We start from the raw sequence: 12,919 nt of genomic DNA on the forward strand, positions 1-12,919 counted from the left end.
AACAAGGGTAAAATATTAAATTAGTCCTCTATGTTTGGGCGTAATTCTGTTTTGATCCTTAAGGTTTAAAGTGTCGTATTTGAATCTAAAAATGTTTCATTTAGCTTCAATTTAGTCCCACAGTGAGGTCAAAATTAAATAATTAATGAAATATCCTACATAACAATAGTACAAGAACAAAATCGATAATCTGGAGAACAAGTACAAGCTCCAGAGGCACAAAAATCAACCGTTGATGCATCAATACATTTATTTATTATTTTTTTATAATATAAATAAAATATTTTCTATAGAACTAAAGAGAACGATAAATAAATGTATTGATGCATTAACGGTTGATTTTGTGCCTCTGAAGCTTGTACTTGTTTTCCAGATTATCAATTTTGTTCTTGTACTGTTGTTATGTAGGACATTTCGTTAATTATTTAAGTTTGATCTCATTGTGAGACTAAATTGATGCTAAATAAAATTTTTTTGAATTCAAATAGGGCACTTTAAACCTTAATAACTAAGACAGAATTACGCCCAAATATAAGGGACCAATTTAATACTTTACCAATATAACAATTATAAACTTACAATATATTTAAAGGGAAACTCTCAGGGACCAGCAAATATATCAATATCTAACCATCATTCAGCCAGCATGCATTTTTATACTAGGGCTCTCTCACGTGCTATCACAAACGGCTTTCTCTCACGCTCCTCTCCAAAGAACTAGCCGGAGAGCACCTCTAGCCGGATACGCTCTTCTACGATCGCAGTTTCGTTGACGAAGCTTGAAGCTTCACCTTTTACTCTTGGATAATATTTTCTTCTCTGTCGATCATGGAATCAGTGTTAGAAGAACAGAATATTGAAGTAAGCAATTTCCTCTTCTAATTTTATGATTTTTGTAATGATTTTTATAGTGAATCAATGAACACAATGATGATTATGATTATGAATTTCTGAGCTTGCAAAGCATGCTGTTTTTCTTTTTCATAATAGAGTTTAAATTGAATGTACAGAATCCAAATTATACCTTATTCGCTTTTGATTTTCATAATGCAACAATCCACAATTAACGCAAACCAACTGTTTGATAAAATGACTAAGACATAAAATATAAAAAATGTTAGTGTTTCTTGTTTGTTGTTTCTAAGTAATGAATAATGGTTTTTAGAAGAATGCCCTGCTACCATAAAACACTCTTGATCCATCTTTTTTCTTCTTACTATTATTACTAACATCATCAATTTCTGATATGATGTTGTTATTATTGCTGCTTTCATGATTCTGAATCACATCACCACAATCTTTATCTTTTCTTTCAAATTTGTCAATTTCCATAGGTAGCTTCATTCTTGCTAAGGATTCTGTGAATTGTTTGCATGCTTCTCATATAAATATCCACTATTTGTTCTTAATAATTAGCAATAAGAAACGTGCTTTTTGGACTTTCAACTCGACTTTCAATTTTCAGATATTTGGTTCTATAACAGTAAACATGTTCTATGATTCTTTGGGGGTTGGAGGTACATAATTTCCAAGGGTTAGGAAAGTGAGGCTAAGTTAGTTAATAGGTAGTGTTGTGTTTTATGTAGTTGTTTTGTTTTGGTTGGGTTTGTGATGCATTCAAATGCAATCTGTTGTTGTAGGGTCCTGTTTTGCATTCTCTTTTGTACAGTTTGCAACCAGTTTAATGAGATTCTGCACACATGACTTAACATAGTTTGCACCTACTTTAATGAGATTTTGATTTACTATCTGATGTATGCTAACTTTTTTACAAGATGTGCCCAAAGTTGGCATGTGTTTTGGAACCATTGAAGATGCAAATCAATTTTATCAGAATTATGCCATGTGCATTGGTTTTGTTATTAAGATAAGGTTTACCCGAAGAGTTGGTAAAGATAAGGTTCCTAAGAATCAAATGATCACTTGCAATAGGGAGGGGAAACGCAAGTCTAGAGTTTCACCAATAGAAAAGACCAACCCTAGAACCAACTACAATTGCCTCGCAAGGATTTCTATTAGGTTGAATAAGGAGGGTCTTTGGATTATATCGAAGGTGTGCTTGGATCATTCACATCCTTGTGATCCAGAGATGGCAAAATTGTTGACACGTAATAGAGATATGACTATGCACATGTGTCGAGTCATTGAGAGGAATGATGAAGCAGGTGTGAGACTAAGCAAAACATATAAAGTATTGGTGGGTGAAGCAGGGGGTTTTTCTAAGATAAACTTAATAGAAAAAGATGTTAGGAACTATCTCAGCAGAAAGGTACGCAATGTTACGGAAGAAATGGATGCTAGGGAGATGTTGAAGTATTTTACACGGATGAAGGATATGAACTCTGATTTTTATTTTGATGTTGAACTTGATCAAAACAAGCGTCTCAAAACTATATTTTGGGCTGATGCTCGAAGTAAAGCAGCATAAGAGTACTTCGGTGATGTAGTTTTGTTTGATACTACTTATAAAACCAATCGTTACGATATGCCATTTGGTTCCTTTGTGGGGGTTAATCACCATAGTAACTCAATGCTTCTTGGGTGTGGTTTGTTGACTAAGAAAAATTCAGGCTCGTTTACTTGGTTATTTAATGCTTGGCTTACATGTATGCATGGAAATGCTCCTAAAAGCATTATAATAGACCATGTCTCAGAATACGAGCTGGAATTGAGAATGTGATGCCAGAGACACGTCATAGGTTATGCATTTGGCACATTACAAAAAAGATTCCAGAAAAATTTAAAAGACACAAGAGATATGAAGAGTTACAAAGTGATTTAAATAATATTGTTTGGGAGTCTATTTCAGAAGATGATTTTCAAAATCAATGGGAAGATTTTCTGATTGAATATGGTTTAGAAGATAACAAGTGGCTATCAGGTACTTCTCTAAACATGAATTTTTATATTTTGCACATAGGAATTAGCATATTAGTATTTAAAAAAATATCAAGTGGCCATCATATTCTATTTGCTAGAATTCTAACATGTGTTTGAATATGCCTCTAGTACAATTTTCTTATTCTAATTTTTTTAAGCTTCAATGCATTATTAACATGTTGATGACAACATTTGCATCCACTTTTGTTAAGTTTGCTTACAATTTTTTTTATGTATATTTGTTTACTATGATACATAAATATCTATGAAGAAAGACATCGATGGGTTCCTTCACCCCCCTTTTCTTAGTTGGTGCTCTTGTTGTGTTCTTTGCAAATTTAGCATCAACACCACCCTGCTTAACTAAAAGGGTAACAATACCCTACAATAATAGTCACACAGATTATATTATACACTCATCATATTATGCAAAACAGAAAAAAAAATCCAGAAAAGGTTCAGTTCACTAGAAATTAATATTTAGCTTATAATGCTTTCCATTCACCAACGGAGAAGAGTTGTAGCATAACTAGCATTCCATGAATTAAAAATTGAAAATAAAAAACAGAGATCACATATTAAATCCAATTTAGTTTCAACTTTGTTATTTACCATTGTAATTGTATTCTCTGCAGTTTGCACCAAACTTGCCACTATTTTTCTTTTATCAAACTGCATTCAATCTTTAGAGTAAATAACTACACACTAATTCACTAATAAGCACACCACAAAACAGCACAATTATACTCACTAATCCACATCTGCACTCAACAATCTTGGAATGTCATTTTACTAACTTCTAAAACATAGCATGCAAATATAAGACTTAGAATAAAATTGAGGCACTATCGTAACTATATCTATGCCATTTGAGCATTCTATATAGATAGCAGGATTTCAACAATTAAAAATTCAGCACAGTTGTATGTATCTCAAACAACACACACATCACACATCACACAAGAACACATAAAGGATCAAACCTAATTAATATATTTCCTCTTGGATAAACAAAACGTAGCTGATAACTAGAAGTGAAAAGAATTCAACTTAGAAATATGCATTAAAGGGTTCATTAATCGAAAGAATTCTGGGATATTATAAGCAATCATCAATTTAAAAAAAAAGAAGCGAATTAACAAGATAAAATAAATAAAACAAACCGTTGGCCTTTACTTTGATGACTCCTGTGTCAACTTCTTTGTAAGTTTTTCTTTATCCCAATAAGCAATCCATGGTGGTGGAGGCCCCATATAATTTTCCTTATCTCCGAATGTGTCTTTGTGGTAATAGATAATCTACAAGCAAAATAATAAATGTAATGATTATCATCAAAAAAGAAATGAAAAAAGGAAAAAAGGATAAGTACATTAGACTGATTACCATCAAAACATAAAGACAACCATCAATACTTAATGTATTTTTTTTCTTGAATTTTTGAATCCCTTTCATAAGCTCATCATGCACAAATCTTGCCCAATTGTATCTTGTGATATTCTCTACATCAACAATGGCACGTAAGTGCTTTGGAGATGTGACAGCGCTACTTGTTGGTGCCAAAAATGAGCTAATAATAAACATTGTAAATGCTCTCCTAAAAAATCTCTCCCTTTGGATGTTGAAACATTACATTCTCTTGAATGTAATACTTCTTGTAACCATGGGTTTGTCACAGACTTGAACGGGGCAACTAATCGTTTTTGCTCTGAAGTCCAATCTTCTTCTTCTAGAAAACTTTTTCCAATTGAAGGTAATCCTAGAGCTAACCCAATTTTGCTTGTTGTCACATCGATATCCCCTACTACTAATTCCAGTTTGCTTGTTATTGTGTTATATGCTTTAGCAAGTGTGAGGAATAACCGCCTATCAATTTTCCAATCTTGAATAGCCTTCATGGATGAGAATCCCATTTTATCAACTTCAATTTTTTGCTCTTTTGTAAGAGAATTTATCGTTGTGAAAACCGAAACAGGAGAACAACGATATTCTATCACTTTCTGCAAATATAAAGTAAAAAAATCTTATTAAACTGGGTGCAAACTATGCTAAGTGATATATGGAAAATTTTATTAAACTGAGTACAAACTGTGCAAGTAAGGTGTGCAAAACTTGACTCAAGTGAGTGCAAATTGTAAAATTGATGTGTGCATTGCTAGGGGGCCAGCAGTTTTTAGTAAAAATTAATAATCCCAGCATGCAGCATATGCAATATTTTCCCCTATGGTGTACAAATTAAATGACCAACATCATATACCAGCCAAAAATATAACAACGACCCACTAAACAGTTACCAAAGGCATGTAAGTAATAGTATAATTTAACATTATCCCATCATTTTAGTAGCAGAGAGAAGCCTATCTACTAGACACAACATACATAAATGGAAGCAGCCACATTTGGACATGGTCCTGTCATGCTCATGCCATGTGTTGATGTTCAAAGCTAAGGTGAGAGGATCCAGATTGATAGGAATTACATCTAGGCATGTATACCTTAGGCAAAATTGATGTGTGCAAAATCCAATTAAAGTGGGTGCAAACTGTTCAAAAAATGTGTGCAAAAAATAATTATATTGAGTGCAAACTATGCTGAATAATGTGTGCAAATTCTCATTAAAGTGTGTGCAAAATTTCATTCAGATAGGTGCAAAGTGTCCTGAGTAAAGTGTGCAAAATCCCCTTTTAAATTGGTTTATACCCGAGATTCTAGTTCTTCAAGAGTTTTCTGCTGCATTTTCCTTCTAGTTCATGTTTCAGATTTCTTTGTAGTTGTACTTCTTCGTGGCATCTTAATATCCGGATCTTTTTCTATTTTCAAATAATCACTGCATGTTATTAAGAAACATACTATTAACAAAGCTAGTAATCAATTATGCAGTAGCCATTATCGAAGCTCTACCACAACAAAGCTGTACTAACAAATGAGATAATAACTTAATGAATTTTTTCAAAGATTTATAAATTAAAAATTCCAACAATATTACTATTATGATTCATCTGCATTCAATGTCATATGTTTAACCTTTGACACTCCAAAATATTCTGGAAGCTTAAGTGTTCAGGCTAAAGAAAAAGTGTCTTTACAAGCTCAACATATACCTATTTAGACTATGATATCTTGAAACTTGCATATACTGAACAATAGATTGTCTATCAAACTTGCCTTTAGTTCATTGGCCATCAATTCATTGTCAGTATTTGGAACTCAAAACTTGATAGCAATTTTTGCAATAAGACTCTTCTCCCACAACTTTAGGATAGCAGCAGCTAAGCCTTGAAGTCTTCTATTCCTTCCTCATAGTTCATACTAAACACAAAATAATTTAATTGACTTTATGCATAAAGGGATAACCATGAAAGTATTTTTGAATATAGCTTTATTTTCTTTTTGAGAGCTAATATTGGTTGACAGCCAACTTATTATGATTTTCATATACATGTACTGATTCGATTCATCAATCTTCAAGCAATTAATTCTTGTTACAGAGACTGCTTTTCTATGTATGATTAGTTAATATAATAGCATCAACAACAATGTATTTAGGTGGTCTATCAAAATTGACATCAACGAGGTGGCTTGATTAAGAACCTAAGTCATATGATATAACATAGCTCCTCACACTGTTGAATAATTTTCATGCATAGCAAATAAATCATTGACCAGAAACCACCAACATCCAGGAGCATACCAAGGACAAAATGGACTGGCAAAAGTAATAATAAAGGTAGAAGAAGAGAAGAGTTATTATAGAGTTGCTGCGGTAATTTCTCAAACAGGTGGTGGGCAATCTACTCATGAAAATGGTGTTGCTGCATTTTATCATATTAAACTTCAGCTTCAATTTCCAAAACTCTACCACAACAAACCTCTAGTAACAACTGAGATAATAACTTAATGATGAATCAAAATCAAAATCAAAATCAAAATCAAAATCAAAATCAAAATCAAAAGAAATTTTATTATAGAATACTTAAAGATTTTTCATGAATAGACAGGAAACATTGAGTAATATTTTTGGGTGTTATTATGAATTTCTGGTTGCATATTTTGAATGGATACAGAATGATGGACAGCAAGAAGGTAAGAGTTGAAGAAAGCAATAAATGAACAAAAATCAAAACTCATTGACCTTCACATTAATCTTGAAGAAGCATCACGCATTAGTAGAAACGAAGGAGAATGGATAGAAAGCTGAGAGATGCTGTTGCAGAGAGTAACGCCGCTGCTATTGGAGACGCTACTTGAGATGAACAACGAGCTCAAGAATGTTGATTCGTGTTGAGCGTGCTCCAGCATTGAGAGCAACAAAGATGGCGCGCAAGAGTGTAGAGGAGAGACTGTAAAATTTTTGGGGAGAAGAAGAGAGCGTGGTAAAGGAGTGTGAATACACGCTCTCTTTATGGGTTTGGGCTTTATTTTGTTTGAGGTATAAAATTCCTATTGCTGGTTGTTTGCTGGCCCAAAAGTTAGAAAACTGCTGGCCCCCTAGCGCTGCTCATATTTAAATTTCAAAGCCACAAATAAAAATTGATATCAACAACATAAGTCACTCTAAAATTGTCCAACCGAAGCCTGCACTTAAGTAGTCGTTAATGACCATAATCATTTTATTCGTTGTGCCCTATTTACCCTTTCTATTTGGACCAATGGATGCCAACCACTTCGCATAAGCCAGTCCAAGATTGTCTCATTTTATGTGCATTAGGAGCAAAATCACAATGCATGAATTAGTTGTTGACTTGTTGAATTAAAAAATATTTGAAAAAAAAAGGCAGAGCATGATTTTTTACTTAAATAAATTCTATGGAAATCAAAATTACTTGATTCCCCTGAAACAAATTCTACAACATGATTAACCTCTTGGTATTATTATATAAAAATCGTCCTAAACTGTGTAGGGTTATATAAAATGTAAATCATTTTAGCCTGGGACGATTAATGCATGATCTGGTAAGGAAAACAAAGAGCAAATCGTGTTAGGGTCCCTAGAGTTAAAAGAAGAGTGTAAATCATCCCAGGGTGGTAGGTTTAACATGTTGTTGGGCTAAACCTCATTGGGCTGCCACGATTTACGCCTTATTGAGACCCTCTTCAGCCTGGCGCGATGTGTCACACACAAAATGCCTGGTATGCCGTGGGTGGGAGCTATCCACCGTCTTCCACAAGCAGGGCAGCCTTGATGGCATTGTGCCGATCAGATATGACTAAAATGCCGGGTTGAGAGGTGACATGCTGGCGGAGGTGACTGAGGAAAAACTTCCATGAATCCGTGTTTTCGCCTTCGACCAACCCAAAAGCCACTGGGAGAATGTTCGAGTTTCCATCTTGGGCAATTGCCATTAGAAGAGTACCTTCATACTTCTCATATAAATGAGTACCATCGATGGATATTAGTGGCTTGCAATACTTAAATGCCTCAATGCACGGAGGAAACATCCAAAATAGTCGATGAAAGAAAATCGTTGACGCATCTTCGGTATTACCTTTCCTCACTGGTGAAGTGCGCAAAAGCACTATAGTACCCAGCATATACAACTGAACCCCGATGATCCACCGTGGTATGTGGTTGTAAGATTCCTCTCAATCTCCATATATCTGAGCAATTGCCTTCTACTTGCCCATCCAAACCTTCCTATAGCTGGGCTTGAACCCAAACTTCGAAGACACCACGTTCTGTAAAACCTTAACCGAGATCGATGCATCAGCCATCACCAACGATAGAATCGAAGCACATATGACATGGTAATCGAGTTGCTTATGATCCGTCGATATCTCAGTTGCTAGACACGTGTGTGGTCCATTGTACTTTCTGACTTCCCAATAGCCTTTTCTCTGCCTCATAGTGACACGTATCAGCCACTTACAACCATTCCCGAACTGGACACACTTGCCATGATACTTCAATTGGTCGGACTCAAACACTTTATACTCTACACCACGATGAATATTATAACTCTTTATTGTCAGTACAGCTTCCTCTTTTGTTTCAAACCGTTGCCTGACCTCAAAATCGTCCATGCCAATCATGCTAGGCCTTTCTCCGTGAATCACAGGGTGTTGCTGATCAACATTTGTGGGCTGGTTCATTGCTTCAAGGTCCAACGTGGAAAAGTGTCGAGGGTACTACTGTGTACCACTGCTACCATGGGTTTGAGCTCCCCCGGCAACTGCGGTGTCCTCCTCGCCGTCGCTCTCATCACCAATAATTGGTGGCTCTGAATCTGACCCATCATCACCTATAGCCTCCGCAAACGGATCTCTCTCTCTTACTTCCATGAATGCGGGTGCACCATCCACTACAGGTACAGATCCCATCGCAGTTGTAAGCTGGCCGAAGCTACACCCATCACCCATGTCATCACCCGGGACAGGCAAATCAGCAGCAAAAGATGGGGACAAAACAAGGGGAGTCGCCGGTTGCGCTGCTGGAACAGCGGTGGAACTCCCTTCTATGATGCCAGTGGACGAATTCGGAGCGGATCCCCCGCTGCTGCCCTCCACGTTAACCATTCTGGCAAATAACTCCAGCATGCCTAAGTCGGAAAATCTTACTTGACTTTGAAATATAACTCGCAGGTCGTCATCACCCAACATTGCGTACTTCCCAAACTTAACATAACCTTGCCTCAATGATATCGGAATACGAAAAAATAATTGCTTCACGCATTTTTTACCACACTTTCCAGCCTTCTCTAATATACTATTGTACAATTCCATCAATGTCGTTGACGGAGTTATAACACACCTATTTTCTTTTTGCTAGAAAAAGTTACACCCTCACTTGTGTTTTCATCAATTTTTCCACGATGATGTACTAACAAGAAAATACTCTCCGTCATCTCTCACAATGCTCAACAAATGTCTAGTGTGGTTCATCTATTTGAAACTCGTTTATTTATAGAGTTTATGCCTGTATAAATCGTCCTTACCTCCTTTGGGTTACTAACTTGAGCATAAATCATTTCAACCCAGTGAGTGTTGCTGAAACAAGTATTAATCGCTCCAGGCTGGAGAGGGTCTCAATAAGGCGTAAATCGTGGCAGCCCAATGAGGTTTAGCCCAACAACATGTTAAACCTATCACCCTGGAACGATTTACACTCTTCTTTTAACTCTAGGGATCCTAGCACGATTTACTCTTTATTTCCCTTACCAGATCATGCATTGATCATCCCAAGCTGAAATAATTTACATTTTATATAACCCTACACAGCCTAGGACGATTTATATAATAATACCAAGAGGGTAATCACATTGCAGAATTCGTTTTAGAGAAATCAAGTAATTTTGCTTTCCATAAAATTTATTTAAGTAAAAAACCCACGGATTCACAGCCCACTTTACAGCCACATAAAATGAATTGGACCTGATTGAATTCGCAAACCCATGGTGATTAAAAACATAAGCTAATCATATACCCAAAACCATATAACAAAAAAAAAATATTAATACTTAAATTCGTCTCTGAAAAATTACTTATTTTTTAAATTAGTTCTCAAATAATTTTTTTAATTATATTAGTCCGTGAAAGATAAAATGTAAGTCAAATTAGTCCTTCCATTACTTAAATGATAACATGTCAGGTTAAATACCATGTGTCATAAGATGATTGGTTGATGTGTCACTTGACATGTAAAAAATTTTTTTATAATTAAAATAGTCTTTGAAAGTCCAGACGTAAGTAATTTTCATTCCTAAAATTTTAAAAATTAATCAAATTAGACCTTATATAAAATTTTTTTCTTCATAATATTAAATTTGAAATATTTTTTGATACTACTAATTTTAATAGAAATGTAATTGACAAACAAAAAATTAGTAATTATATCTTTTCTTCTTAAAAATTTTTTCAAAAAAATTATCTCTCTCCTTTAATTCTTCTCAAAATCTCTCTTATTCTTTTCTATTCTAAAACATTTTTCTTACATTATTACATTTTGCTGGAATATATATATATATACTCAAAATTGAAATGTATGTATTTGTTAACCTAAATAAAATTATATGCTCAAAATCAAAATTTACGTATGTTAACCTAAACAAAGTTATACCATTATTTTTTTACTACATCTTTTTTTTCATTACGGTATTACTTACATATAGGATGTAATGGTAGTGATACTTAAAGTCAAAATTCAAGAAGATTCACAAATTTTGCTTCAACTCCAAACTTTACAAAATATTGAAAATTTGTTGCTTTATTATTATTATTATTATTATTATTATTATTATTATTATTATTATTATTATTATTAAAAACATTATACCTATGCATAACACAGGCTACTCCGCACTGGTGCATTATATAAATAGATATACTTCGTATTAAAATAGATTTCCTTGTGTTTTAAATGAAATATTTAAAAAATTATATTAGAATATTAAGATTCAGAAAGGGATTCCACAAATCAGTTTTTCAATTATTGAGTTTTACTATATAAATTAAACAATAATAAAAATTATAATTTTAAAAAATTTAAAAGATTTAAATTTAAAATAATTACTATATTATTTAGTAAAATTTAAAATATTAAATTTTTAAATCTATGATCAACAATAATTTGATAAACTCATTTAAATAAAAAAATTCACATAAAAAATTACAATTTAAAAATGTAAAATTTTAAAATATAAATGACAAAATAACTTTATAAAATTTTAATTATTTTTATTATTTTATGTAAAGAGAATTTTGTTTATTCAGATTTAAAAAATAATATTAAAATTAGCAGTATCAAAAAATATTTTAAATTTAATATTATAAAAAAATTATATAAGAACTAGTTTGATTAATTTTTAAAATTTTAGGAATGAAAATGACTTACGTCTGAACTTTTAAGGACTATTTTGATTATAAAAAAAAATTTTATATGTCAAGTGACATGTCAACCAATCATGCATTTTGTGACGGTGGCATTTAATGTGACACGTCATCATGCCACATGACACTTAACGTGATACGTCATCATCCAACTGACAGAAAAACTAATTTGACTTACATTTTATCTTTTTAAAACTAATATAACTAAAAAAATCATTTAAAGACTAATTTAAAGAACAAATAATCTTTTCGGGACAAATTTAAATATTCACCCTTTCATGAAATTATGTTTGGCGAGTTTGACAGGCAATTTTTTTCGTCTTACAAACTCTTATCAGTTATCACAACATGTCCTATTTATCACGGACTAGTCCAGTGGACTTGACCTATTTTACCATCCATAATACCACTTCTTGACACTAAACATACATAAAATATTAAAAAGATAATATAATTAGTATTTTTTATTCATTTATTAAATTGTTTTGCTTTATACCCATAAATAAATATATACTATATACGTTTTACTTTCTTGAAAATACAAGTTATATAAAATCTTTTTTTACTCATGATTGTAATTGTAATTTTATAAATAAAAAGTACTTATATATTTATTATATTTATTAACTAGGATACCTACTTTTAAAAGGTACATTTGTAGATATATTTAAATAAAAAATATTTTAATTTTCTACTTCTGTTTTGGAAGAAGTACTTCTTTCAACCATACAAACAAACGAACCTATTAATTAGTTAATGTGCTTAAAAATTTATAACAACTATATGAGCTANCATTTAATAGAGAGATTGAAATTAAATTAAAATTTTTATTATATTTAGTATAAAATATATAAAATTGAATTAAATTTTAATATCTTATTTGATTCAAGATAAATATGGATATAAAATAAGAAATTTTAACAACATATCCTTAGTTATTAAACTTTTCAATTTTTATTTTTAAAAATTTTAATCTCTTGTATTTTTATTTTTTAAAAATATTAAAAAAATTAAAATTTTGTGTCTTAATTTTAGTCTCTAATCACTAAGCACAATATAAATTTTAATTGTTCAGTTTCAATTTGAGTATCTCAAAATAAACACTATTTAAAAAATTTTTGTTAGACAAAAAAAATTAACTAACTATATAAATTTTATTAATAGAAAATGATATCCTTTGGAACCAAGAATCAATTATTGCCTTATATAAAATTCCAAA

The 12,919-nt window shown here is 32.3% G+C and overlaps 2 protein-coding genes across 2 annotated transcripts; one reads left to right on the top strand and one right to left on the bottom strand.

Moving 5' to 3' along the window:
• The first annotated feature begins 828 nt into the window (after positions 1-828).
• On the top strand, positions 829-2,428 carry LOC107494269 (protein FAR-RED IMPAIRED RESPONSE 1-like). Its single transcript, XM_016115320.1, has 3 exons — positions 829-861; positions 1,466-1,517; positions 1,776-2,428. Exons 1-3 carry the CDS (start codon positions 829-831, stop codon positions 2,426-2,428), a joined length of 738 nt encoding a protein of 245 aa, XP_015970806.1.
• Positions 2,429-8,025: 5,597 nt separating this feature from the next.
• On the bottom strand, positions 8,026-8,967 carry LOC107494270 (uncharacterized). The gene is made up of 2 exons (XM_016115321.1): positions 8,499-8,967; positions 8,026-8,372 (listed from the first exon to the last, which is right to left on the bottom strand). The coding sequence occupies exons 1-2, from the start codon at positions 8,965-8,967 to the stop codon at positions 8,026-8,028; spliced, it is 816 nt and encodes a 271-aa protein (XP_015970807.1).
• Positions 8,968-12,919: the final 3,952 nt, after the last annotated feature.

The sequence above is a fragment of the Arachis duranensis genome, chromosome 6 (assembly GCF_000817695.3).
Source record: "Arachis duranensis cultivar V14167 chromosome 6, aradu.V14167.gnm2.J7QH, whole genome shotgun sequence".
NCBI classification, from domain to species: Eukaryota; Viridiplantae; Streptophyta; class Magnoliopsida; order Fabales; family Fabaceae; genus Arachis; species Arachis duranensis.

Bases quoted from the DNA above. Each gene is read 5' to 3' on its own strand.
- LOC107494269 (XM_016115320.1), top strand. From the start codon at position 829: ATGGAATCAGTGTTAGAAGAACAGAATATTGAA. The intron at 862-1,465 runs GTAAGCAATTTC...TTCAATTTTCAG, and splicing joins TAGAAGAACAGAATATTGAA to ATATTTGGTTCTATAACAGT. The intron at 1,518-1,775 runs GTACATAATTTC...CTTTTTTACAAG, and splicing joins TGATTCTTTGGGGGTTGGAG to ATGTGCCCAAAGTTGGCATG.
- LOC107494270 (XM_016115321.1), bottom strand. From the start codon at position 8,967: ATGAACCAGCCCACAAATGTTGATCAGCAACACCCTGTGATTCACGGA. The intron at 8,373-8,498 runs GCAAGTAGAAGG...GCACTTCACCAG, and splicing joins CTATAGGAAGGTTTGGATGG to TGAGGAAAGGTAATACCGAA.